Source organism: Myotis daubentonii, chromosome 3 (genome assembly GCF_963259705.1).
Source record: "Myotis daubentonii chromosome 3, mMyoDau2.1, whole genome shotgun sequence".
Classification (NCBI taxonomy): Eukaryota; Metazoa; Chordata; class Mammalia; order Chiroptera; family Vespertilionidae; genus Myotis; species Myotis daubentonii.
In genome coordinates this window covers 152,625,819-152,653,332 of record NC_081842.1, presented here as the reverse complement: position 1 = coordinate 152,653,332, position 27,514 = coordinate 152,625,819, and the positions used below count along the sequence as shown (strand labels likewise).

The 27,514-nt window shown below is 45.2% G+C and overlaps 1 protein-coding gene and 1 long non-coding RNA gene across 2 annotated transcripts in view; one reads left to right on the top strand and one right to left on the bottom strand.

The window, feature by feature from the left end:
* The window catches only part of LOC132230868 (uncharacterized), a 145,476-nt gene that overhangs the window by 34,733 nt on the left and 83,229 nt on the right, over positions 1-27,514 (top strand). The window lies entirely within an intron of this gene.
* LOC132230851 (guanylate-binding protein 1-like) lies at positions 12,338-27,273 on the bottom strand. Its single transcript, XM_059688945.1, has 11 exons — positions 27,101-27,273; positions 22,264-22,472; positions 20,759-20,886; positions 19,499-19,608; positions 19,054-19,250; positions 18,227-18,469; positions 16,875-17,155; positions 15,876-16,088; positions 15,368-15,470; positions 14,935-15,128; positions 12,338-12,777 (listed from the first exon to the last, which is right to left on the bottom strand). The coding sequence occupies exons 2-11, from the start codon at positions 22,451-22,453 to the stop codon at positions 12,661-12,663; spliced, it is 1,776 nt and encodes a 591-aa protein (XP_059544928.1). The 5' UTR covers positions 22,454-22,472; positions 27,101-27,273; the 3' UTR covers positions 12,338-12,660.

The following is a 27,514-nucleotide window of genomic DNA, read 5'->3' as shown; positions in this document are numbered from 1 at the left end:
CGTGTCCTCTGCTCTTTCTGGCTGTGGATTGTCTCACCAACTGTGTCTACTTCACCAATTCAGGGTGGATGTGGTTCAATGTAGCTGTTCTATCTGCCCCGGGACAAGGCTTGGGACATGTCTGTCTATTGTGCTCCATTTTGTCTCCTCCAACACACACTTCTGTTACTTAGGTGGGTATGTGATAGTTAATGGTCAACAATTAACATGATAACTATAACAATGAAGGTTATTGTTATATTGTAAAAGTAAATTATATTATCCATTCAAGAAAAACCTTTTTTGCTTAAACATTTTTTTATTTTCAAAATCTGCTTTATAGTATTTTATGACATCTTATCTTTTGAAATATTCTTTCTTATATCATTAAACAGTGTAAACATTTTATCACCTGAGCTCAAAATTACAGTGTCTGATCCTAGTGGGTCTTTCTGCCATTTGTTTGTTACTTTCTACCTCTTGCTTGTGTGGGATTGCACCCTTGTTTGAGTTTGTGTTTTGGCCCCATGTTTCTCTAGACTATTCTGTGGGAATCCTCTGAATCCAAGTTGAACAGCCTTAGAAAAAGGACTTGTTGCTGCCAGGTGTCCTGGGGCCCCATCCACGCCAGCCTATTTTAAGTAGTTTCTGAAACCACACCTGTATTATAGGTAAACTCAGTCCAACACTCAGGTAAGGGAAAGGTTTTAGTTTTAAATTCTAATGCAGGTCAATCGGGTAATTTTCCCTCTCTTATACGCAGACTAGTGGCCCGGTGCACAAAAATTTGTGCACTCGGGGGGCATCCCTCAGCCCAGACTGCCCCTCTAACAGTCTGGGAGCCCTCACAGGATGTCCTACTGATGTCTCTGTGAGGAGCGGGCCTAAGCCGAAGTCTGGCCTCCCTCTGTGGAAGGCAACTGTCCGATCAGGTATATAGATACTTTCTGAAGGCAGCACAGACTCCTTCCTTATTTCTTTCCTCTGCGGTTGGAGAATAGGGCACTAAATGGTGGAGACAGAACTGTGGCCGGGCCTGGGGCTCTTGTAGGCAGCAGAAAGAAGGAGAGGGCTGGGGAAAGTCTAGACATGGTTTTCTTCAATTGTCCTCCCTTCCTCCGGGCCCCTCACTCTGTTCTCTCCTTGTCGTGGTGGACGCTTGGGCCTCGGACTGACAGGAGCCCAGTGATGGTGGAGTTCAACCCCCTCACTTCTCAGCTGAACATACAACCACCTCACATTCCAAGTGGAGCTGTTTTCAAGTGGCTACAGTGCTGGCAATTCATGCCTCCCGGCCTTTCCCCTCTCGGGTTGCCTCCTTGGGTCAGTTGCAAACTTCACCGAGACACCGAAGCAACTGTGCCCTGGTAGTTCTGCACCAGCCCCTGCCTGGGCCCACACCAGGAGGATCCCAGCCGAGGTCCCCTCCCTGCACCCAGTGCTCTCCTCCCTGTTCTACCACTGGGGGAAGGGAACAGCTCACCTTCTCTGGACCCTGCCAACCTGGCAGGCTGAGGCACAGGCCAGGCGGTGCAGCCTAGGGTGCTGGTGGCTGTGAGTCTTCTCCCCCTCCCTGAAGCTTGGGGTGGGGTTGCAGCAGCTCACAGCTGCCCCTGGGCACCATGCATGGAGACACCGCTCTCCACTGAGCCACTGTTTGCCCAGGACCTGTGGGGGTTGGGGTGGCCTCGGGCTCCCACTGGCCCCACTGAAGCCAGACTCGGCTTGGCCAGCCACCCCCACCACCGGAGGGCTGCGCATGCCCCACGGGCCTCATCGCCCTCATGAATCCCCGTGGTCTGGCCATCCCATCCCAGGAAGTGGCCATCCTGATTGCCATAGCTCACTCTCCGGTGCAGTTGGGCCTCCCCAGCAAGCATGTAGGCAGGAGCTGGGCCTCTGAGGGGAAGGAGGAGGGATCTGGGCCAGGGCAGAAGTGGGGAACTTGGTGGTGTAAACACAGCCTCCCCCCCCCCCCCACCTCGTGCCTGGCCCCTCGCTGCGCTGCATTCCCAAACCACTGGGTGCCTCTGCCCAGCACTGTGCTCTAGGGCCTGGGGTGGGGATGAGGGACCTGGAGCTGCGGCCTGAAGGCAGCCCTCGCTGGCCTGAATCGCAGTGGTTGATCAGGGAGGGATGCGGGGTGCCAAATTCTCTCTCTCTCTCTCTCTCTCTCTCTCTCTCTCTCTCTCTCCCTCTCTCTCTCAGAGGGCCCCGTGTCCCCGGCGGGAGGGCGGGGCTCAGGCCTCGCTCACCATTGTATTGCTGCCTGCTCTGTTGCTGCTGAGGCATTGGCAGGGGCTGCTGACCTGACCCAGGCCCCTGGCCAGCCTCCTGTACCTGGCCCCAAGCAGCAGCGGAGCTTCCAGCAGCCAAAGCAGCAGCAGTAGCCAGCGCGCCAAGCACCCGGAGCCAGCTGGGGGGCGGCGGCGGTGGTGGCCAGAGTCCCAGCTCCCCTCTGCCATGGCCCTGCCGGACCGCCCCGGCACAAAGGCACAAAGTTCCCAGCTCCCTGTGCTGGCGGCCAGGAACTTCTTAGGTGCCTCCTCCTCTCCACCGCCCTTGCTTCATGAATCGCAAGTTTCCCCAGAGGCAGCAGCTGCAGGACGCAGAGCAGGAGACAGGGGAGCAGGCTGAGTGCAGCTCGGGCTGGACAGAGGGCACCGGCGCAGAGGAGATCTCCCTGGCAGCAGGGGAAGGTGCTGCCCGCTGGGGAGCTCTCCTCCACGCCTGTGCCCTCCATCAAGCCTGAGCCAGAGCCCTGCTTGGCCGGCTTCCAGGTCTCCCGCTCTGGGTCATGCAGCCGTCGCCTTCGCGGAAAATGGGGATTCATGAAGAGCAGACAGCTGGGAGAGCTGGGTGGCTCCAGCGCTCCAGGGTTGCCTCCTGCCTTCTTGGCCCTGGGCTGGATGGCTCCCAGTGGGTGGGCAGGGCTCATGCTAAGGGAAGCGATGCCGCCGATCCCCTGCCCACCCCCGGGTCGCACACAGGAGTGGGCCCCTGTCTCTGGTAGGCGAAGCGATCAGCACCACTTGCCTTGGCCCCAGCCCCTGCCCACCCCAATGGCACACAGGGGCCTGGATGGCGGATTGTGCTGTCCTACCCTGCCTTCAGTATGCAAATTAGCCGCTATCTTTGTTGATGGTTAACCGCCATCTTAGTTGGCAGTTAATTTGCATATTGCCCTGATTAGCCAATGGGAAGGGTACCGAAGTTACGGTTAATTACCATGTTTGTCTATTATTAGATTAGATACTTATTAGCCTATCCTTCCCTGGGAGGATTTCCAAATCATTCTAAATTTTCAATTAGTAAAACCTACCAATCTCAGCACCAAGACTTCCTCCTCTGCTCTTCTTATGGTCATTAAGAGTCAAAGATGGGCACATGCTTCAGAATGGTCACAGCTTCAGCTTCCAGGTACTACCATGATTTTCTTTATTTAATTCCTTCAACTTTATATTCTAGCAAACACACAGATAGATTTCAAAATGTTAGTAATATTTCCTTTGTCATTTATAGATTTTTTTTTAGGGGGAAGATTTCCCCCATATCTGGCCTGGCATAATTTAAAGTCTCATTACGAAATGCATGTAGACAGAATAACCTGAAGGGAAAAAAGAACGAATGAAGGTAAGAAAGATAGTTTCTTATAATAAACTAGAGGCCCGGTGCACAAAAATTTGTGAACTCAGGAGGGGGGGTCCCTCAGCCCAGCCTGTGCCTTCTCACAGTCTGGGACCCCTCGGGAGATAACGACCTGCTGGCTTAGGCCTGCTCCCGGGTGGCAGAGGGCAGGCCCAATCCCTAGGTGCAGCCCCTGGTCGGGCTCAGAGCAGGGCCGATTGGGGAGTTGGGGCACTGCCCCCTGTCACGCACAGAGCAGGGCCAATCAGGGGGTTGGGGCACCACACCCTGTCACACTCAGGGCAAGGCCGATGGGGAGGTTATGGCCCTACCCCGTCACACACAGAGCAGGGCCCGTGGGGGGGGGCAGTTGGGGCACCACCCTCTATCACTCACAGAGCAGGGCCAATCAGGGGGTTGGGGCACCGCCACTGTCGCACTCAGGGCAGGGCCGATGGGGAGGTTATGGCTCTACCCCGTCACACACAGAGCAGGGCCCATGGGGAGCGTGGGTTGGGCCGCCGCACCCTGTCACACACAGAGCAGGGCCGATCACGGGGTTGGGGCACCGCAGCCTGTCACACACAGAGCTGCAGGGCGATCAGGGGGTTGGGGAGCTCCCCCCTATCAGGCACAGAGCAGGGCTGATCAGGGGGTTGGGGTGCCTTCCCCTGTCATGAACAGAGCAGGGTGGATAGGGAGGTTGTGGCCCTGCCCCCTGTAACACACAGTGCCACAGGGCGATCAGGGGGTTTGGGCTCTGCCCCCTGTCATGCTGATCCCAGTGCTGGGAGGCATATTACCCTTTTACTATATAGGATAGAGGCCTGGTGCACGGGTGGGGGCTGGGTGGTTTTCCCTGAAGGGTGTCCTGGATCAGGGTGGGGGTAACCACTGGGGTGCCTGGCCAGTCTGGGTGAGGGGCTGAGGGCTGTTTTCAGGCTGGTGGGTGACTGAAGCTCCCAACCGCTCCTTTTTTTCTTTCTTTTTTTTTTTTTTTATTCTGGGCCAGCTTTAGCTCTGAGGCTTGGCTCCAGCTCTGAGGCCTCTGCTGCTGAAAGCAGGTATCTGGTTTGTTTGGGTTCTATAATTGAAACACTGTATCAACTCCAGCTCTGAGATCCCGGCTGGCTGAAAGCATTTTCTGGGGTTTTGTTTAGCTTCTATATTTGTAACAATGTTTCAAACTGCAATCTCAGAGGCCGGCAGCGGCAGGCAGGGAACGTTGGCTTCCTCCGTCACTGAAGCAAGCAAGCCTCATGTTCGCTTCAAGCTGCCTGGCTGCCAGCTGCCATCTTGGCTGGCAGTTAATTTGCATATCGCCCTGATTAGCCAATGGGAAGGGTAGCGGATGTACGGCTAATTACCTTGTTTCTCTTTTATTAGATAAGATACTAGAGGCCCGGTGCACAAAAATTTGTGCACTGGCGGGGGGGAGGGTGTCCCTCAGCCCCACTTGTGCCCTCTCACAGTCTGGGACTCCTCGGGAGATAATAACCTGCTGGCTTAGGCCCACTTCCAGGTGGCAGAGGGCAAGCCCAATCCCTAGGTGCCTGTCCCGCAGCCCCTGGTTGGGCTCAGAGCAGGGCCGATTGGGGAGTTGGGGCAATGCCCCCTGTCATGCACAGAGCAGGGCGAATCAGGAGGCTGTGATGCCACCCTTAGTCATGCTCAGGGTAGGGCTGATTGGGGGTTGGGGCACCGCCCTCTGTCGCACTCAAGGCAGGGTCGATGGGGAGGTTGTGGCGCCACCCCCTGTCACGCACAGAGCAGGGCGGATCAGGGGGTTGTGGTGCCACCCCTGTCACATACAGAGCCGGCTGATCAGGGGGTTGGGGCGCTGCCCCCTGTCACTCACAGAGCAGGGCCGATCAGGGGGTTGGGGAGCTCTCCCCTGTCATGCACAGAGCAGGGCTGATCAGGGGTTTGGGGAGCTCTCCCCTGTCATGCACAGAGCAGGGCTGATCAGGAGGTTGTGATGCCACCCTCAGTCACACTCAGGGTAGGGCCAATCGGGGGGTTGGGGCGCCGCCCCCTGTCACACTCAAGGCACGGTCGTTGGGGAGGTTGGGTCGCCGCCCCATCACCCACAGAGCAGGGCCCATCAGGGTGTTGGGCACTCCCCCCGGTCACACTCAGGGCAGGGCCGATGGGGAGGTTGCGGCTCCACCCTGTCACACACAGAGCAGGGCCCATGGGGGGTTTGGGGGGCCATACCCTGTCACACACAGAGCAGGGCTGATCAGGGGGTTGGGGAGCTCCCCTCTATCAGGCACAGAGCAGGGCTGATCAGGGGGTTGGGGTGCCTTCCCCTGTCATGAACAGAGCAGGGCGGATAGGGAGGTTGTGGCTCCGCCCCTGTCACACACAGAGCCACAGGGCGATCAGGGGGTTTGGGCGCTGCCCCCTGTCATGCTGCTCCAGGGGCCAGGAGGCCTCACAGCTCCGCTGATCCCAGTGCTGGGAGGCATATTACCCTTTTACTATATAGGATAGAGTCCTGGTGCATGGGTGGGGGCTGGCTGGTTTGCCCTGAAGGGTGTCCTGGATCAGGGTGGGGGTCCCGCTTGGGTGCCTGGCTAGCCTGGATGAGGCAATGATGGCTGTTTGCATCTGGTCACACCCCCTTCAGGGTGGGTGTCCCCACCGGGGTGCCTGGCCAGTCTGGGTGAGGGGCTGAGGGCTGTTTTTAGGCTGGCAGGTGACTGAAGCTCCCAACCGCTCCTTTTTTCCTTTTTTATGCTTGGATTTATGGCTGTCACTGGAGCTGAGAGCCGGCTTTAGCTGTGAGACCTCACTGCTGAAAGCAGGTTTCTGGCTTTGTTTACCAGAGCAACTCCAGCTCTGAGATCCCGGCTGACTGAAAACACGTTTCTGGGGTTTTGTTTAGCTTCTATATTTGTAACAATGTTTCTTAGCAGCTCAGAGCCCAGTAGCGGCAGGCGTGGAACGTTGGTGTCCTCCGTCACGGAAGCAAGCAAGCCTCCTGTTCGTGTCAGTAGCCTGGCTGCCGGCCGACATCTTGGCTGGCAGTTAATTTGCATATTGCCCTGATTAGCCAATGGGAAGGGTAGCAGATGTACGGCTAATTACCATGTTTCTCTTTTATTAGATAGGATAGGATGTCCCTATTTCCCCCCTTTTGCCCCCTCTACCCAGCTCTTGCCCCCCACTTCTCTCTGGCCATCACCATACTGTTGTCTGTGCCCATATGTTGTGCATATATTTTCTTTGGCTAATCCCTTCTTTAAATTCACTTCTTTAAATTTGTATTTTCAGGTAAGTGCTTATAACTGCACTATTATATATTTTCTATTATATCATTTAGAATTAAGATATTTTTTAATTGAACCCTTGTAAATTTTAGCACAATTTAATAAATTATGCTAGAAGTAATTAGGAGATTTTTCATGTAATGCAGATACATTTCAATTAATATTTTATTAATTTTTAAATATTTTAATTTGAAATAATCTCATGCATGTAAAAAAAACTATAAACTACTACAGCATATTATATGTACCCGTCACCCAATTTCTTAGGTGTTAATAATTTAAACATAACCATTATACAACTAACAAAATTTGGAATATATTTTTCTTATAATCTCTTTAATGTTACTTAATCCATCTACTTTGTTTTTGTTAATCCTCACCCAAGGATATTTTTCCATTGAATTTTAGAGAGAGTGAAGGGAAAGGGAGAGACACTTTGATTGGTTGCCTCCTGCACATGCTTTGATAGGGACTGGGGATCAAGCCAGCAACTGAGGTACATGTCCTTGACTGGAATCGAACCAGGGACCCTTCAGTCCATGGGCTAATGCTCTATCCACTGAGCAAAACAGGCTGCAGCTTAATTCATTTACTTTTAATCTGTATGTCTTTATATTTAAAGTGGGTTTTGTTTTTGATTCACCCTCATAATCTGACCTTTAGTTGGTGCATTTATGCCACTGACTTTCAGAGTTACTTCCATTTCAGGCGGCTTCTGGGTCTTCTGGGTCCTGCCCTGCCTTGCCTTTTTTTTTTTTTCCTTTTTTTCTAAGACATTTCAATTCATTTAAAAGAAGCCAATATACAGGATATAAAGGGTATGATATTTACAACAGTACAGTAAATAGGTTGGTTTCCCGGTAGGATCAGTAGTCTTTCAGTGAGTATTAACCCCCCTTCCCCTTGATGCTCAACCCAGCTGGCAGACAAACAGCAACAGTGGGGTGGGATGGGGCTGCAGGATAGAAAGTCTGCCTGAAGGGATTAAAAATCACGTAGATTCTAAAATGTCCACAAAGGGGTCTTGGGGGTGAGGGGTGCCTCTGCCTCATTACTTTGAGGGCTTGGCAGCAGGAATGCTGAGGGATTTGCCCCAAACTAACGCACGGCCCACCCTGAGCCTGTAAATCTTTCACCCATGGAATATTCCCTTCCTGAGAGAATCAGCCCTAATCCCACAGCCAGTGCCTGGAGGAGCCGCCCAGGCCGTGGGCACAGCCAGGACTGTGGACATTTCATGGCATTTCCACTCCCACTCCAGCTGCCTAACAACTCTGCACTGCTCCCCTCGCCCACCTCCCCCGTCACCCCATCAGGATGCCGTGCACAGGAGGGGACACTGGTTTTCTCATGCACATTGGGAACTGGCTGTTTCTGTTTTCTGGAGTAAAAAGGTTCCTGTGGGTTGGGTAAGGTCTCTGCTTGGCAGGAAGTTCTGAAATAGAGCCACTGACCACACCCACCTCCTCTGGGCATGGAGCAGTTCTGGCCCTTGGAGCTCATCTCTCCAGCAGAACTGAAGGGAAGACCGTGTGTACCCTTCTGTCCCTCACCCTTCACATGCCCAGAACTATCATTGTCACACTTCCTAATTCCTATCACTGTATTTCATTAGTTCCATACTGTTTTACTAATCATGAATCTAAACACATTGGTTCAAAAGGAGATCCTTCTATTTTTAAAGTAGCTGGGGCTTCTGGGGGAGGGCCTTGCTTAGCTAAGAAGCCCCCTGGGTGGGCCCCCTTCTTTGCTCTTTGCTTGCCTCGCCTGCCTTCCCTTGCTGCTCCTGTCCCGGCCACCCGGCTTTGCTCCATTGCTACGTATGCAAATTAACCGCCATCTTGGTTGACGGTTAACCGCCATCTTGGTTGGCAGTTAATTTGCATATTGCCCTGATTAGCCAATGGGAAGCCTGTTGGAGGTATGATTAATTACCCTATTTGTCTATTATTAGATAGGATAAGTCATCTCTTAATACCTTGGCTTTGGAGGAAAAATAATGTACCCGATTAAGTAGGTACACGTTTCTATGAGAACAGACACAGGACTGCAAGGGGTTTTCACAGGTGAATACAATTTACATACAGCACCAAGGTCTCACAGTTCTATCTGCCATTCATGTCCCATTCCTTTTGCTCAGTTCACCATAGATTCTGATTCAATCCAGCACGGACTCAGGGATGAGCCTTACACTGTGCATGCAGGGGTGTGCTAGTTTGGGAAGGTTGTCTATAGTGATGATACCTAGAAGGTGACCTTTGTTCAGCAAATATATTAAAGAGTTGTTGAATATACAAAGGGAGGACAGAAACCTGGTTTGGAATAATGGACTAGTCACCTGGTCACCTATACTGCTGTACATAATAATGAATAGTAGTTAGGAATTGGAGATAGATTAAAAAGAAAAAGTCTTAGAGAGAAAAAAGGAGGCCTCAGAAGATGACAAGATTGACTAAATCACCACCACCACATGAGTGCAGGCTATATAACCTTCTTAAAAAAACCAGACTGGTTTATTGGGATATAGATCATATGCCATACAATTCACAAATTCAAAAGGTACAATGTAATGGTTTTATATGTATTTGTGTAACCATCAGTATAACCAATGAGAAATTTTCATCACCCCACCAACTCCCCCCAAAACAACCCATGAACCAAGAGGTCATCAGATTGATTCCTGGTGAAGCAGCATGTCTGGGTTGCAGGCTCGATCCCCAGTAGGCAGCCAATCTATGTATCTCTATCATTGATGTATCTATCTCTCTATCCCTTTCTTCTCTTCTCTGTCTAAATATCAATAAAAACATTTTAAAATAATACAGAAATAAAATCATATTTCACATATTAAATATTTACAATTATATTTATCAAAAAAGAGTTATGTCCATTTTTCAACCTCATATAGTTATTTTAAATTTTTTTGTATGTATTATGAAAGTAAATTGATGCTTTCCAACCAGACAATAATAGCTGTACACGTTAAATATTTCAAATATCATAATAGACATTGTACATTTAACCACAGAAAGGCTGCCCAGGGTAACTATGTATCTATTAATATATCTGCCAGCCTTCCTGTCTATCCACATGCACATTTGACTGGATTTACAGCAATTTAATATTAGCAGTGGTTACTTGAGTCAGTAAGAAATTTTTCACAATTTTTAAAAAGGCGTGGACTCAGTGTGTGGGTCTGGCTAATAGTGTTTGAATATGTCACTGCACAAGTGAGAATCCCTGTTAGAACCTGGTAGGAATTGCTCTTCTCAGGCAGGGTATGTTTCCTCTCTCAGTGTGGCTTCGCCTCCGGAATTCCTGGTTCACATGCAGGACGGAGCTCTAAAGCTTTTAGAGGCCTCTCTCCTAAGGCTTTCTGCAGGCTCTCAGCTCCTGCAGGGTTTCAGTGGGGCTGCCCTTTGCTCCTTCAATTTGTCCTAGTGTGCAATCCTTTTGGCGCTGCTGCTGGTCAGCACAACATGCTTTCTGTCAGCTAGGTCCCCAGAGCAGGAACATAAATCAACACTAGGCTCTGTAGGTCTATAAAGAAGGAATAATGAAGAAATATTTTATGGAGATAGAGAGGGGGGAGACTGTACTCTAAATAGTATAGGATTTACATAACTATCCAATTCCTGTGATATTCAATATGATATTAAACAATCAAATGTTAAACTTTCAGGTAGAAGCATGAGGAATGGTGCTGGGATGATAAAATATTCATTAAGTTGTTTACTCGTGTATTTAAAAATTTTTATTGTGGGTTCCAGGAGCCCTTCTAGGTAGCTGAGTCCGTGATATACAAAATAGGTAATGTTCCTGCCCTCTTGTATTCTAGTGGGGGAGACAAACAATAAACATGAACAAACTCTGTTGATAAAAGGTAGTCAAGTTCTGTGAAGTGTAATAACAATATTGGCCACTAGATGGAACCCATTGCTTTCTTTATTTCTTCATTTCCTTACCAATCAACTCCAAGAGACACTGTGAGCATGACACACTGTTAATTAAATAGGTTTTCTGGGGCCAGGTGATAGGCACTGTCTCTCCCTCCCAAATTGGATTTCTTTTTTCCACTAATTTACTGATAAAGGAAATATGGTTAAAACATACTAAGGAGCCATCTGATATATGTTGGGGTAGAGGGATTAGAGAAACTCCTTCCTAAATCAGTAATCCTCTCCCCTCAATTTCTTGGGCATTTAGTTTTCTGTATTATTTAATCTCTGTCTTCACCACTAGACTATGAGCTCCTTAAGAGAGGGACCACAACTATATTCCCACTCCTTGGCAGAATGTGATAGGTACTCAACCAATGTTTCTTGAATGAATGATCCCTGTAGCCTAAGCAATGGCTGCTTTTCATGAAGCCTCATCTAACTAACTCCCTAGGGACTCTGTTTTGTACATAGTTTTTTGGGAAAAAAATCTCTGAGTAAGTTTTCCTGTCTTGTGTTTGATGAAATCCTGTCTGTTAAAAAATTCACAGTGAGTGGGAAGGGTAGGGTGTGTGTGTGTGTGTGTGTGTGTGTGTGTGTGTGTGTGTGTGTAGTAGGCATATTATGTGTCACTGAGTTCTGAGCCATATATTTTCCTCTTTCTGTTTGGATAAAAGCCTAACACACAATGGATACATATATTTAATTTATCTTTATTGTTGATAGTATTACAGCTATCCCCCTTTGTTCCGATACCCCCCCCCATACCCTTTTGCCCTCCCTCCCCCCACAGTTGACATATTTTTAATGCTCAGTGAAACTTAACAAATACTAGGCACATGCTTTTGTCAGAGATAACTCTAAAAATAAGGGTCTTGAATCTTTTTCTCTACAATGAGTAAAAGTAACATTGTAAAAACTACAAGGGAGTTGGAATCTAAGGAAATCCATACATCATGATCGACCCCATAATCTCTTGGTCTTAGAATGAAGATAGAAACATAGAAGATTATGTGTGTGTTTAGTTATATTTCTACCTAAGTATTCCATTTTCAAAAAACAGCTATTGTAAGCGGTATGGTTTTTTAATTTTTGGTTTCCAATAGTCCATCCCTTTTATATAAAAATACAGTTGAAAGTGGATTTTTGTGTATTGACCTTGAATCTTACAACCTTGTTAAACTCACGTATTTGTGCCAAGAGTTTTTGTTGTTGCTGTTTTTTCCTTTTTTGTGTTGATTCCCTGGGATTTTTCTATGTGGATAAACTAAGTGTGTGAGAATAAAGGCAGTTTTATTTTATCCTTTCTGATCCTTTCTTCTTTCCTTTCCTTTTCTTTACTTCTTTCTTTCTCCCTCTCTTCCTTTTGCTTCCTTCTTCCTTTCCTCCCTCCCTTCCTTCCTTCCTTCCCTCCCTCCCTCCTTCCTTCCTTCCTTCCTTCCTTCCTTCCTTCCTTCCTTCCTTCCTTCCTTCCTTCCCTCCCTCCCTCCCTCCCTCCCTCCCTCCCTCCCTCCTTCCTTCCTTCCTTCCTTCCTTCCTTCCTTCCTTCCTTCCTTCCTTCCTTCCTTCCTTCCTTCCTTCCTTTCTTTTCTTTCTTTCCATTATTGTAGGAGGCCTTTCATTATACTGTTTAACTGGAGAGGAGAGACTGCACATCCTTGCTTTATTCCTATGTTAGGAGCAAAGCATTTTGTTTTTCATCATTAAGTATGTCAGGTGAAGGGTTTTTTGTAGATTTCTTTTATCAGCTTAAAGAGGGTCATGTTTTCTCAAGTTGTGACATTTTTAAAGTTTCTAAAACTGCTTGAGTTATGCCTTGGGAATCTCTTTTACTTTGTTCTTTAGCTTATGACACATCTGTTCCCACGTCTTGACATATTATTCTTGAGATTCTCTATTTCTCTCTGAAGTTGTCTGCTCTCATTTTGGAATCCGTCCTTTAGTAACATGGCCTGTTCCTAAAAAAGGACAAATAAAGAGTAAATAAAGTATATCAGTAAGCAAATCTCAACTTTTAGCTAGTTTTCACATTCATAGTTCTTTTTTTGAGTATTTAATTTCTTCTTGAAATTTTCTCCAACATAAATATTCATTACAAGAGGCCCAGTGCATGAAATCCAAGCACAGGTGCAGTTCCTAGGCCAGGCCGGTGATTGAAGCGTTAGCATATCATATGGAAGGGCAGGTCCCAGCTGCCCTCTGGGTCCTGGGCAGCAGCTGGGCCCCTGGGCCCCCGCATAATCCCCTCCCTCTGAGTCAATGGTCCCCACAGGGCTCCCTCAGTGCCATTGGTCACCATCTGCAGGGTGATTGGTGGGGCGATCGGGCCCCTCTTGCACTCACCTAGGCCTGGCACCGCCCACTTACGTGGTCCTGCTCTCATCAGGGCCCACTGGGGCCGGTAGCAACTCCACTGCCGCACACTACCAGCACTGGGTCTCCAACACCTGCCATGTCCCATGGTGATCAGTGCACACCATAGCGAGCAGTCGAACTCCTGGTTGAACTCTCAGGTGAGGGGACAATTTGCATATTAGCTTTTTATTATATAGGATACTTTTACTTGGACATCCTAGCTCCATGATTGTTTATCTTGAGCCTCCTTTAGCTAAGAGAGATTTTGGCTTATACCTTCTAATATATTGATAAACTTAAATTCTCATTAATTCTATACAACCTATGTGGACAATCTTAATCATGTTTCTTTTCAAATCTTATAGGCTCTTATACACACACGTACATGTGCATGCGCACACACACACACACACACACACACACACACTTAGGCTTTTATATACATACACATGAAAGAAATAAAAAATTCTCAAAATCAAAGGAAGTGTCTAAATTTTAGATCAGGGAATTTGATTTAAGCCTCCACAGTTTGGTGGCAAGAATAGCAAGATATAAGTAGGGACATAAAGGCCCCTAAATGTCTATACTGGATTTCTGTACATAGCTCACTACACAAACTAGGAGTAGGGCATAGCAGTTAGGAGTGGCAGACACAGGTGTGAGAGGCAAGGAGTCTTTCTGCTCATAAAGGTTCTCTTAGAACCAAAGTCATACCAGGTGTGACTGAAAAACAGTGATTGTAGATTCCTCTAAGTTTGAAGGTGGTTCAGATATCTTACTGATCTGTGTGACCCTATAAAAGCTCATCTTTTCTGAACCTCTGTATCTTCGCCTAAGGTATAGGTACACAGCAATTCTTGATTCATACAATATTAAGCAAGAGATACAGACAACACACATTTACAATGCCTAGAAGATAATAGCTACTATTGATTGAAGAATCCTATATAATAAAAGGCTAATATGCAAGTTGTCCCCTTGGGAGTTCAACCGACTGGGAGTTTCACTGCTTGCTATGATATGTGCTGACCACCAGGGGGAGTTGCAGAACAAAGGAAGGGCCCAGCTGGCATATGGCAGGCAGGGGAAGTTCCCTGTGGGCAGCTGGAAGAAAGGCCCTGATTGGCCCTGATCTCCGGCCAGGCCTAGGGACCCTACCTGTGCACTAAATTTTGTGCACTGGGCCTCTAGTCTATATATATAAAAGCCTAAATGACCATTCAAATGTTCGACTGTTCAACTGGTAGTTATGACGTGCACTGACCACCAGGGAGCAGATGCTCAATGCACAGGCATGAAAACATGGAACAGACTGATGAATCTCTGAGGAAAGGGGGAAGGGCAGAGGGTGGGAAGAGATTAACGAAAGCTCTTATATGCATACTAGAGGCCCAGTGCATGGATTTGTGCACTGGTGGAGTCCATCTGTGGGGATCAGGTTGAAAGCGGCAATCTGACATTCCCCAAGGGATCCCAAATTGCGAGACGGTGCAGGTCAGGCTGAGGGACCCTACATGTGCACGAATCCATGCACCAGAACTCTATTGTATTGATAAAGGACTGGATGTGAGATAAAGGACAATAAAAAATTTTTAAGAACCAGATATAGGCAGGCTCCAAGTCAGGCAGACAGACAGGGATTGAAAAGTATAAGTGGGCAAGCAAGGTCCTTCCGGGTTTTGTGTTCTAACAGACACACAGTCAGGAAGAATGGAGAGAAAACAGAAAAAGAGAAACCTCAAAGTGATGTCATTACATACCTGAAGTTTAAGAGCCAGAACCCTCTCTTGCTCTGCCTTTAACTCAGCCCTCTCCTGCTCCATCTTCTCAGTCAATTGTTTCACATGTTCCTGGTAACTCTTTTCTTTCTCCTCCATCATCTGCTGATTCTTCTTTTGCATTTCCTCCAGCATTTTTGCTGCAGCCTCTGCAGATTCAGCTTTCACACGTTGCACTGCCAGGAGGAAAGGAAGAAGACAAATCCATGTGGGTGACCACCTTGCTTTTTCCTCTTGGTGAACTTACCTGTCATTGTTGCTGCTAACTGCATATGCCCAACTGAGACTGACTTTGGTTAGTAATAGTCATCTTTGCTCATCTGGCTCTTGTTAAAGGAACCCAGGTTCTCAAAGCCAAATTATTTAAACTTTTAAAAGCTGTTGAGGCTATCTAGTCTCTTGACTTGCTCCTCACCTTCGATCTCCTTTTCCTTTTCTGTGAGATTCTGGTCTGTCTGTAGAATTGCATCAATCACAGACTCCTTGGACTTCAGGTATGCGTGAAGAACTTCTTCACTCTAGGACCCAGAGAAAATGGCATTAGTAATAGGAAATCGCAGGAATCACTTATTCCTATTTGCACCCCCCCCTTCTTTTCCTGTAGGAATTGTTTGCTTGGCCCTAGTCCTTGTGCTGGTCAAAGGGCACCTGTCACAGGGTGGGCACTTGCTGCAGGTCGACCAAACCTGGCACCCTATGAAGCAGAAACCGTTGTAAGTGACTGATATAAATATAGATTGAGAGTCTCTGTTCTCTGAGTGAGGTCTCTACTTTTGGAGCTGTTGGTGCTGTGGTCCCATTTGGGGTGAGGAATGAAGCCATCGTGGAGAGAGCAGATCCAAGGAAAGGAGGTGGCGGGAGAAAAGGAGGAATGGATGTGTGGGGTTTGGGGAGCAACAGAGGGACAGATAAATGCTGGTTACCTGTATTCCCTTCTTGGGTGCCTGAAGATACTTTTTCTTCAGCTCGTTCACAGTCTGTATTAAGAGACGATATCCTCCTGATTTAGAATAAGCCCCCTGCTTTATATCTTCTTCTAAAGAATGGAAGATATCCTTAAGTAAAGCTGAGCAGCGATCCGATGATGCTTTCATATTCTCTTTATAAAAGTCATCTCGCCTTTTTTCTAGGTGGGCCTTTAATGTGAAAATAGGACGTAGAAAGAGTACAGAGAAAATGTTAGCTTGGCCTCCGATTTTTGGAACTAACAGGCACCTCAGCTGGACCCCATCCTTCCTCCTGATCCTGTCTTTCTATTGAAGACCCTTTCTCTTGGAGGTGAAGTTCATGGCAGAAATTGCTGGCTTTATGTTAGCATTGATGCTACCTATATGCCCATCATACTGGGCCATGGCCTTTTGCACTGCAGCCGAGTTCTCTATCCGGGCCGAAGCCATGACTGCGTTCTCCATGCAGGGCAGGTCCCCACTGCTGATGGCATTGACTAGGTCAGGACTAGGTTCTCTAGTCCTACAAATACACCTTTAGAAAGAAACTTATGCTTTTCAAATTGGACCAGCGATTGTACATATATGGAACAAATGTGGCTCAATGTAAGCCTGCTCAAGATAACTAAGACTACATCTTTCTTTGCTGTCTGGTACCAACAAGCTTGTGACTTGATGAGAAGCTCTGATTGTTATCTGCATGCATTTAACTAAATTATGAGAAAGAGGATTAGTTTATGCATTATAGGATAAAAAGTGCAAACTTTAAGTCAATCAAAATAATATTGGTTCTTCAATTCAATTGCAAATCTTGCGTGAATTTTGGGACACCCTATATAATAATAACAAATAGTGGTTTTTGTTATTTCAAAGTCTAGTAAGAATTCCTTCTCTTGTGATAAATACCCATTTTACTTTCTAGTAGTACTTTGCTTTCTGAAACCCTAATCCATATAAACATAAGAAAAAAATTACCGCTAATTCCTTTTGAAATAAATGGTCTACATCCTTGAAGGAATTCTTGATGAAGACTTCAATGGCCTCTTTCTCACTGGCCATGTGCAGGTCCAGGAGCTCTTGAAGGGTTTCTGTGGGCAGTTCAACCTTCTCAGCCATCTGCTGGTCATAGTGGGCAATGGCCTTTTTCACTGCAGCCGAGTTCTCTATCTGGGCCAAGGCCAGGATGGCGTTCTCCATGCAGGGCAGGTCCCCGCTGCTGATGGCATTGATATAGGTCATTACCAGACTCTCCAGCCCTACAAATAGAGAACAAAAGATAACATTTGTTGTAGGTGGGGTGAGGAAACAGTCCATCCTCTATAAATCTGATGATATCTCTCAACACTCATTTGGCTCACAGCATCTGTGTCCTTAGCATCACCTAGAAGTTTTCTAGAAATGCATACTCTCAACTTTTGCTCCAGATCAAGTGAATTAAATCCTCTTCTGACAAGATCTTGGGTGATATGGACACATATAAAAGGGTGAGAACCTCTGTTCTAGACACCATAGACCTGTGTTTATTGAGTGCATGTGCTTTACCCTAAGCACCGTTAGGATAGGAAATGTACCTCTCATTTATGTCTCTATCATCAGTTTTGGTCCATGGTAAGCATTTATAAAATCAATATCTGTGAAACAATTAAAAAGAAGTCTTCTGCCCTGGCCAGGGGGCTCAGTTGGTTGGAGCATTGTACCAAAAAGTTGTGGGTTGATTCCTGGTCAGGGAATACACCTAGGTTGTGGATTCAATCCCCATTTGGGGCGCATGCAGGTGGCAACTGATTAATGTTTCTCTCTCACATCGATGTTTCTCTCTCTCTCTCTCAAATTCATTGAAAAACATCCCTGGGTGAAGATGAAAATACTCAGATTTAAAAAGGAGTCATCCATTTTATTTATCCTAGCTAAACACTGTCCAAGAGAAATTTCTGTGATGATGGTCGTGTGCTATATGTGCTGTCCAATATTGGAGCCACTAGCCATGTAATCAGAATTGTTAATTTTCTTTAATTCTCATTAATCTACATGTAATTTTAGATAAATGTTGCTACTACACTTGTCTAGTAGCTATCATATAGGATAGTACAGGTCCAGCTTATTGGGGCAATTTTAAACAATAGAGCTTCTTTATTTTTCCTTTTCTATCTTTTCTCACCCATGAAATCTGACTAATAAAATCTACTCCATATTAGAAATGTGTTGTCATCTAGATGTATCACAGTAATAGTAGTATGTTTGCATTTTTCAAAGCTGAAACTAGGTGGATGCTATTCCATCTTTCTTTAATCTTAACAGTAAGAGTAATGACCGGGAAGTGGACTCACGGGGTCCATTGACTTGGATGCCTCCTGAAAGAGTTTTGACTTTAGAATTGCTAAAGATGTAGGAACAGAAGTCAGCAGCTTGTTGCACGAATTCGGGGTCCAGCTCATCATCATGCATTGTCTCAAGTTGGCCTAGCTTCTTCCGATGAGTGGGCCGATCAAAGATAAAGCATTTCTTTTTTGGGAAGAACTTTCGGATACAAAGTCGGGGCAGGTTAAAATTTTTATCTTTGGGACTGGTACCTGGAGAGAGATAAAAATGGGCTTTGCTTAATATAGGGGCTTGGAAACTTTTTCTGTAAATGGTCAAATGGTAAATATATTATGCTTTGGGGATGAGGTGGTTTCTTTTCCAAGTATTCAATTCTGCTATTACAGCGTGAAAGCAGCCATGGACAATCTACATAGTATTCATCCATTAAAACCTATTTGTAAGATAGCTGGCAGGCTGCATTGCCTGTGGGCTATAGTTTGCCAACACTTGCCCTACTGCATTGCCATGCTTTAATCTATTTTCTTTAAATAAATGCCCATTCTACTCCATATTCTTTGGCTAATTACAGCATCATAGCCCTAAGCAGGGAGATAAAAATAAATTTGATCACCGTACAGGGAAAGGTGAAAGAAAAAGAAATTTATTCTTAGAACAGGGGAGAAGATAATTCAAAATCAAATCTATGAATTTAGATATTAAACAACCATTAATTCTTAGAACTAGGCAGCTGAGAAGTAGAAAACTATACATGCAAAAACACTAATAGAAAAATAAAAGATGATGGTTGCTAATGGCTTGTGATTCCCAATAATCAGTTCTCAGTCCCCTTTACCTTGCTTGAGTTTGAGTGAATTCTGCAGGTACTCGTCTGCTGAGATGGGTTGCCCATCTGCTTCCAATTCTAGGGAAAAATCCCTCAGTGTCCACACAAAATCTGGAAAGAAGCTCACAAAGTCAGCTGAATCCTCAACCTCATTTGCATCAGGTGAAGATTTTGCCCTTATTTTTTCTGTCAACTCTGTCACATAGCTGAGTAGCAAACTAAGGAAAAGTGGTGTAAAAGTACAGTGCCCCTTATGCCATATTAGTCCCACATATTCCAAACCTTGGTTTTGGCATTGTTTCTAACCCAAGTGTTAATTCTTCCTGCCCTTGAATTATTTTTCATACTTTCTTTTTTTGTGCTTGATTCGCCAGGATTCACATTCAGGGAGCTGGTATTTAGGTACTAGTCTCCCCTCTGATTTTGATGCTGTTCTGGACCACAAAAAGGATACTGCAGTTGGTCCATGGCCTGCTGGTTTATGGTCCCCATGCTATTGTACACAAAGGTGCTGCTCAGCAGTATTGCCAGGGCAAAGATCCAGGAGTCATTTTGGTTGTCACCCTGGAAATCAGAACACATTTGGGCCAGGATTATGTTTTATTCTCATGGCACTTTCCAGATCAGCAGTAGTAAATGATGCTCATTTAGTTGAGTGGCTTTTTTTAGATTAATGACTTATAAGCAGAAAACAAATCCAAATGAAAATGGTTGTTAGTAGGACTTGGACTTTGAATATTCTTCTGATTAGTGTTTTTGGTTACACTGATTCTCACTAGGTCCTCTTATGACCATTGACAGATAATTGCATAACAAACAGTCCAGATTGGTGGGCACTCTAAAGCCTTAAATTTAGTTTAATTTTCTCTATGTTTTTACAGCAAAATTGACTTATGTAATAGTAATAATAACTATAGCTATTTTATCTAGTCATTATTATTCACCTAACACTTTCCATTCTTATTAAATAGTCAAAACAATACTATGAGGCAAATATAGATCATTTGCATTGGTTTTACAGTTAGAAAGCTGAGGGTAAAAGAAGTGAAATAATTTGCTAATGCCACTGTGTTAATGACAGAGTTTATATTTAAACAACAATTTAGAAATTCTGAACATTAATCTTTAACTCAAGTTCTCTGCAGGTTAGGACACATGGCTGATTTTGTTTGTGGTACCTTTATGCATCTGTGTTAACTGTCTTAGCTTATAGCCCAGTGTTGGCGAACCTTTTGAGCTCGGCATGTCAGCATTTTGAAAAACCCTAACTTAACTCTGGTGCCGTGTCACATATAGATATTTTTTGATATTTGCAACCATAGTAAAACAAAGATTTATGTTTTTGATATTTATGTTATATATTTAAATGCCATTTAACAAAGAAAAATCAACCAAAAAAATGAGTTCTCATGTCACCTCTGACACATGTGTCATAGGTTCGCCATCACTATTACAGCCTCTTGTTAATAATTAGAATAGTATCTAATGACCACTATAGTCTTCTACGATTCCACTTTATATTTTCATGATCCCTGATTGCAAAACTAGGTCTCTTAGCACGCAAACAGAAATGAAAAAAACACATATGGTTTAGTGCCAGCTCTTATTTGAATAAAAATTAAAATAATAATAATTTTTTTAAAAAAATATTAAATAGTGTAGACAATACCTAGAAATGAGGGGATTGTCTCCAAATTGAATCTTTAATACTTACCTTCTCTACATCTCCCAGCCCCTCAGTGTCAAGCAGAACTAGGGTGTGGTTTGGCTTCTTAGGGTGAGGCACACACCACATCCAGATGCCTTTGGTGTGAGACTGAACCGTGGAGCCCAGAGAGAAGCCTCAGGGGGAGAGGAGAAGATAGATGGAGTGGAGTTTTAATAGCAGATATGTCTTAAAATGGAGATAAAAGTTAACATAATCAAGGTAAGAAGAGAGAAAACAAAACTACAACCAGTTGCCTGGCTGGCACTGACTCAGTGGTTGAGCGGTGACCTATGAACCAGGCGGTCATGGTTTGATTGCTGGTCAAGGCATATGCCCTGGTTGTGGGCTCCATCCCCAGTATGGGGTGTGCAGGAGGCAGCTGATCAATGATTCTCTCTCATCATTGATGTTTCTATCTCTCTCTCTCCCTCTCTCTTTCTCTCTGAAATCAATAAAAACATATTTAAAAAACAACTAGAACCATTATTAATTTACAGAGAAACAGAGAAATTCAAATATTCAATACACAAATACATTCAACACCTTTTTATTATAAAAACAATTAACAAATTAGGACAAGAAAACTAATGCAACATAATAAAGACCATATATATTAAAAGCCTTCAGTGAACATCTCACTCAATGGAAAGCTTTCCTTCTACAACAATTAACCAAAATAGTTCAAAGACCTATATGTAAGAGCTAAAACTATGAAACTCCTAGAAGAAAACGTAGGGGGAAAGCTTCATAATATTGAATTTGGAATGATTTCTTGGATATGATACCAAAGAATAAACAACAATAGAAAAATAGATGAGTTGGACTTCAAAATTAAAGCTTTTGTGGATCAAAGGCTACTATCAATAGAGTTTAACAGGTATCCTATGTAATGGAGGAAAATAGTTCTTAGTTAAGGGATGGATATCCAGAATATATAAAGAAGTCCTACAATGCAACCCCAGGAAACAAACAACCCAATTAAAAGATGAGCAAAGGACTTACTTGAACAGACATTTCCTTAAAGAAAATATACAAATAACTAGTGAACACATAAAAAGATGATTAACATCACTAGTCATTAGGGAAATACAAATCAAAACTAAAATGAGATACTATTTCACACCCATTAAGATGATCACTCCAAAAAAAAAAAAAAAAAGTAAGAGGCAGTGAGAATGTGAAAAAATTAAAAACCTGTGCATTTCTGGGAGAAATGTAAAATGCTACAGTTGCTATGGAAAATGATATGGCGATTCTTTAAAAAATTAAATATAAAATTCTAGGAAAGGAATATAAATTTATGCTTTTAAAAGGGAAATTAAGGCAAAGTGGGAAGAGACAGTGAGTTGACTCTTTCAGATTATAGTAAAGATAAGAGCATAACTATAGATTAAAAGTTAGCTTTCAATATTCCTCTCCATCTCTAACTTGCTCTTCCTGTAACACCATACTCCATGTTGGGAGTGTGGGTAGACAGAGGGATCTGGCAGAGCTTAGCTGGTGCCCCTCACCTTTTTGCTGCCCAGCCAGCTTGTTCATCAGGTAGGATTTGCCTGTGCGGTAGAGACCCACAATGGCCACCACCACTACAGGCTGTGTAATGGCAGACAGGATCTTCAAAGCTTCTGGATTAACCAGTAGTTGCGTGTTAGTGTTCTCAATGAGGCACACCGGGCCTGGCATGTGGATGTCTGAGGCCATGTCCAGGGTGTCACCTTATCTGCAAGCGAGGAGATGGGATGGATTAGAATTTCCATTCTAAGCAGATCAAGAACTTTCACCAGGTTATTTTGATCTAGAAGGTAGAGTCATAAAATTCCCCAACATGGCCAAAAGTTCTGTGTCAACAGTGAGATGGATGAGGGCAAGATTTGTATTATTTTAGAAAGTTACAGAAGTTCAATTGAAATAGTTCATTAAAAAAAGAGTGGCAAAGTGGTTGAGCATTAGCCCATGAACCAGGAGGTTATGGTTCAATTCTTGGTCAGGGCAAATGCTGAAGTTGCAGGCTTGATCCCCAGGGGGATCCATGCAGGATGCAGCTGATCAATGATTCTCTCTCCTCATTGATGTTTCTCTGTGTTTCTCTCTCTCTCTCTCTCTCTCTCTCTCTCTCTCTCTCTCTCTCTCTCTTCCCCTTCCTCTCTAAAATCAATAAAAATACATTTAAAAAATTGGTATGACAAGAATATCAAAATTTAACCACTTTCATGAACAAAATCTTTAATTTACCACAGAAAACTTTCTTTGTAGATTATCATTACAATTTTTGACAAGAGCCCAGCTGGTGTGGCTCAGTAGTTGAGCATCAGCCCATGAACCAGGAAGTCACAGCTCAATTCCTGGTCAGGGCACATGCTCTGGTTATGGGCTTGATTCCCAGGAGGGGGCACACAGGAGGCAGCTGATCGATGTTTCTCTCTCATCACTGACGTTTTCATCTCTTTCCCTCTCCTGTCATCTCTCTAAAATCAATAAAAATGTTTTTAAAAAAATTTTAAACTAGACAGTAAGTGTAAAATAGAATAGGATTTGGAGGGTAGTTTACATCCTGGCTATATGTAAAAATTTCAATATTTATTCATTAATTCTAGTATGAATAAAGACTTTTGTGAATATATGTTTCATCATTTGATGTATGCTTTTTGGACAGTTTTCACAGATTTGTTGTTGTTGTCAATCTTCACCCAAGGATTTCTTTCCATTATTTGTTAAAGAGAGTGGAAGGGAGGGGGAGAGACAGACAGAGAGAGAAACATTGAAGTGAGAGAGACACATTGATTGGTTGCCTCCAGCATATGCCCTCACCAAAACCTTTCAGTCTGTGAACTGACTTTCTAACCACTGAGCAAACTGGGTAGGGCATTTTTTCACAGGTTTGAAATATGTATTTTTTTCTACTAGTTGTGCTTATTTTTCAGAAGTAAAGGTTCACAGAGCTGCTTATACTGCTATTCTGGAAGTGGAACTAATATAACTTACATTTGCAAATTTTATCAAAATGTATGACTGTAGGAAAAACATGACTAGGACCTGCCCAAAGCCTTGGTATGGGCTTGTGCAAGCAAGGGGCCCTATACTTCAACTTCATTAGTTTCACAAAAAATTAGCCTCAACTAAAAGGGGGTAAGACTGCACAACTGCAAATACTGAACGTTGCTAAAAACCATGTTTGTGTATTCATGTGTGTTGTGTAAGGGAACCAAAGACTATGAAATATGAATTAAAAGATCAGGAGAGCTAAGGAGAAGGTTGTTTGATGAAAATATATTTCTAATCATACACTTATAGGTTTTCTGTTTTGTTCTGTTTCTCCATTTGGTAGACGAGAAGGAGAAGCAGGAAGAAGACAGGAAGGGAGAAAACTGGGAGAGAGAGGGAGAGGAAGAGCTGAAAGGAGAGAAGCCAAGGAATTCAGAAGCAGTTTCCAGAAAGCAAGAGCAAACCTGCTTGACAGCACAGAGAGGTCAGGTAAACAAAATGTTGGCTTTAGCAATGCAGGTTCTATTAAGACAAAACTTTTTTTTTTTAAAATATATTTTATTGATTTTTCACAGAGAGGAAGGGAGAGAGATAGAGAGAGTTAGAAACATCGATGAGAGAGAAACATCGATCAGCCGCCTCCTGCACATCCCCCACCGGGGATGTGCCCACAACCCAGGTACATGCCCTTGACCGGAATCGAACCTGGGACCTCTCAGTCCGCAGGCTGACGCTCTATCCACTGAGCCAAACCGGTTTCGGCAAGACAAAACTTTTTAGTAAAGTAGTGGGGCCGAATTCTACTTGTAAGGGGTAAGAAAGAAGTTGTCCCTAAGAAATTGGATCTAGTGTACCAGGGCTATTTTTCATTTTATTTTATTAAAAAACTAGAGGCCCGGTGCACAAAAATTTGTGCACTCGGGAGTGGGGGTCGGGGGGAGGTCCCTCAGTCTGGGACCCCTTGGGAGATAATGACCTGCTGGCTTAGGCCTGCTCCCGGGTGGCAAAGGGCAGGCCCAATCCCTAGGTGCAGCCCCTGGTCGGGCTCAGAGCAGGGCTGATTGGGGAGTTGGGGCGCCGCCCCCTGTCATTCACAGAGCAGGGTGGATTGGGAGGTTGCAATGCCACCCTCAGTCACGCTCATGGTAGGGCCGATTGGGGGGTTGGGGCACCGCCTCCTGTCCCACTCAAGGCAGGGTTAATGTGGATATTGTGGCGCCACCCCCGGTCACGCACAGAGAAGGGCCAATCATGGGGTTGGGGCGCTGCCCCCTGTCATGCACAGAGCAGGGCCCATCATGGGGGTTGGGGCTCCATACCCTGTCATGCACAGAGCAGGGTTGATCAGGGGATTGGGGAGCTCCCCCCGGTCACACACAAAGCAGGGCTGATCAGGTGGTTGAGGAGCTCCCCCCTGTCACTCACAGAGTAGGGCTGATAGGGGAGTTGGGGCATGGCCCCCTGTCACACAGAGCAGGGCTGATCAGGGGGTTGGGGCTCCGCACCCTGTCACGAACAGAGCAGGGCAGATAGGGAGGTTGTTGCCCCACCCCCTGTCACACACAGAGCCGCAGGGCGATCAGGGGGTTTGGGCGCTGCCCCCTGTCACACTGATCCTGGTGCCGGGAGGCATATTACCCTTTTACTATATAGAATAGAGGCCTGGTGCATGGGTGGGTGCCGGCTGGTTTGCCCTGAAGGGTGTCCTGGATCAGGGTGGGGGTCCCCACTGGGGTACCTTGCCAGCCTGGGTGAGGGAATGATGGCTGTTTGCAGCTGGTCACACACCCTTAGGGTGGGTGTCCCCACTGGGGTGCCTGGCCAGTCTGGGGGAGGGGCTGAGGACTGTTTTCAGGCTGGCGGGTGACTGAAGCTCCCAACTGCTCCTTTTTTTCTTTTTTTTATTTTATTCTGGGCCAGCTTTAGCTTTGAGTCTTGGCTCCAGCTCTTAGACCTCCGCTGCTGAAAGCAGGTTTCTGGCCTTTGTTTACGTTCTGTATTTGAAACAATGTTGCGATCCTGCTGGCTGAAGCCCAGCGGACTAAAGCAGGTTTCTGGGGTTTTGTTTAGCTTCTATATTTGTAACATAGTTGCTTAGAGTTGCAGCTCAGAGGCCTGCAGCGGCAGGCAGGGAACGTTGGAGTCCTCCATCACTGAAACAAGCAAGCCTCATGTTAGTTTCAAGCTGCCTGGCTGCCGGCCGCCATCTTGGCTGGCATTTCATTTGCATATTGCCCTGATTAGCCAATGGGAAGGGTAGCGGTCGTACGCTAATTACCATGTTTCTCTTTTATTAGATAGGATTGTTATTTTTCAATTATAGTTGACAATTAATATTATGAGTTTCAGCGTACCCAGTGGTTCTCAACCTTCTGGCCCTTTAAATACAGTTCCTCATGATGTGACCAAACCATAAAATTATTTTCGTTCCAACTTCATAACTGTAATGTTGCTACTGTTATGAATTGTAATGTAAATATCTGATATGCAGGATGGTCTTAGGCGACCCCTGTGAAAGGGTTGTTCAACCGCCAAAGGGGTCGCGACTCACAGGTTGAGAACCACTGGTTAGACATTTGTATACCTTAAAAGGATCCCGTCTATGGCCTATCTGGCAGCATATAAAATTATTACAATATTATTGACTATATTTTTTTTGCAGGAGTTTACCTCCCTGTGACTGTTTTGTAACTGCCAATTTGTATCCCTTCCCCTTTTTCACCCAGCCTCCATCCAGAAACCAGAACACGGGTTACTTCTAAAGGAAGTAATCTAGTCCAACTTTGGAACAAAGCTCATCTGTATGACTAAAATGTATGGTGTGTTTGTAAATCTTCATCTTTCACTCTGGGTTTCAGGTTTTTCTTTCTTCTTTTTTAACAGTGTCAAGTGGCTGTTTACGCTGCATCTTATTATCTATGCTTCTTTTTTCACAAAAATAACATATTTTTAGCCCTTTCAGCATGTCAGCTGCAGTCAGATCAGAACTGAGCAAGTTCCATAAAAACAACAGTAATTTAAGTGTGTCTGCAGCCACCACAATATTGGCCAAAAGAGAAAGACAATAGTAATGCATTTCGAACTCTGAGCTTAGCTCCATGTCTGCTGCTGCCTAATTCCTCCAAGCACAGTAGGGACACTTAGGGATGTGCTGCCACCAGATATCACCGGGATTGCACCTCACCCCCTGTCCCATGCGGGCTCTGCTGCAACTTATCCTCATGCTCATCGTTCTTTGGAAAATGAACTCACCCCCCTTATAAATCCCTCCCACCCTGCCCCAACCTTACCCTGGACTCCATTCCTCAGAGTACAGTCCTTTAGAGGTGGAGAGAAAGCTGCTTTAATGAGAAAATAAGTTCTTACCTTTTTTCTCCCCTCAGTGTCGGTTGCAGTGGTTTGTTACTTCTCTGCCTTTCACTGGATGGTTCGACTTTTATTTCACCTCTGATGTGATGTGACTTTCTGGAACTCAGAAAACACTTTAATTAGAAGTGAAGGGTTTTAAGTAACGTGAAACCGAAAGCACTGGCTACAGAGCAGTGACTCAACAACCATAAAAGGAATTTCTGAAAGCTCAGCAAATGGGAGGGTTCCTGGATTTTACAGGATTTCTTAACTAGTTCAGTTTGACAAAAGCCCCTTCCTGGCTCCTGATGAGTGTGGTAAATGAGATGTGGCTCCCTCTTCCCTCTTTCAAGCAGGGTATGGTATGTCGCTGGGAGAGGCAGGCACCAGTATTTCTCATTCCCTCCAACACTGAGTTGCAGACACTGGAGC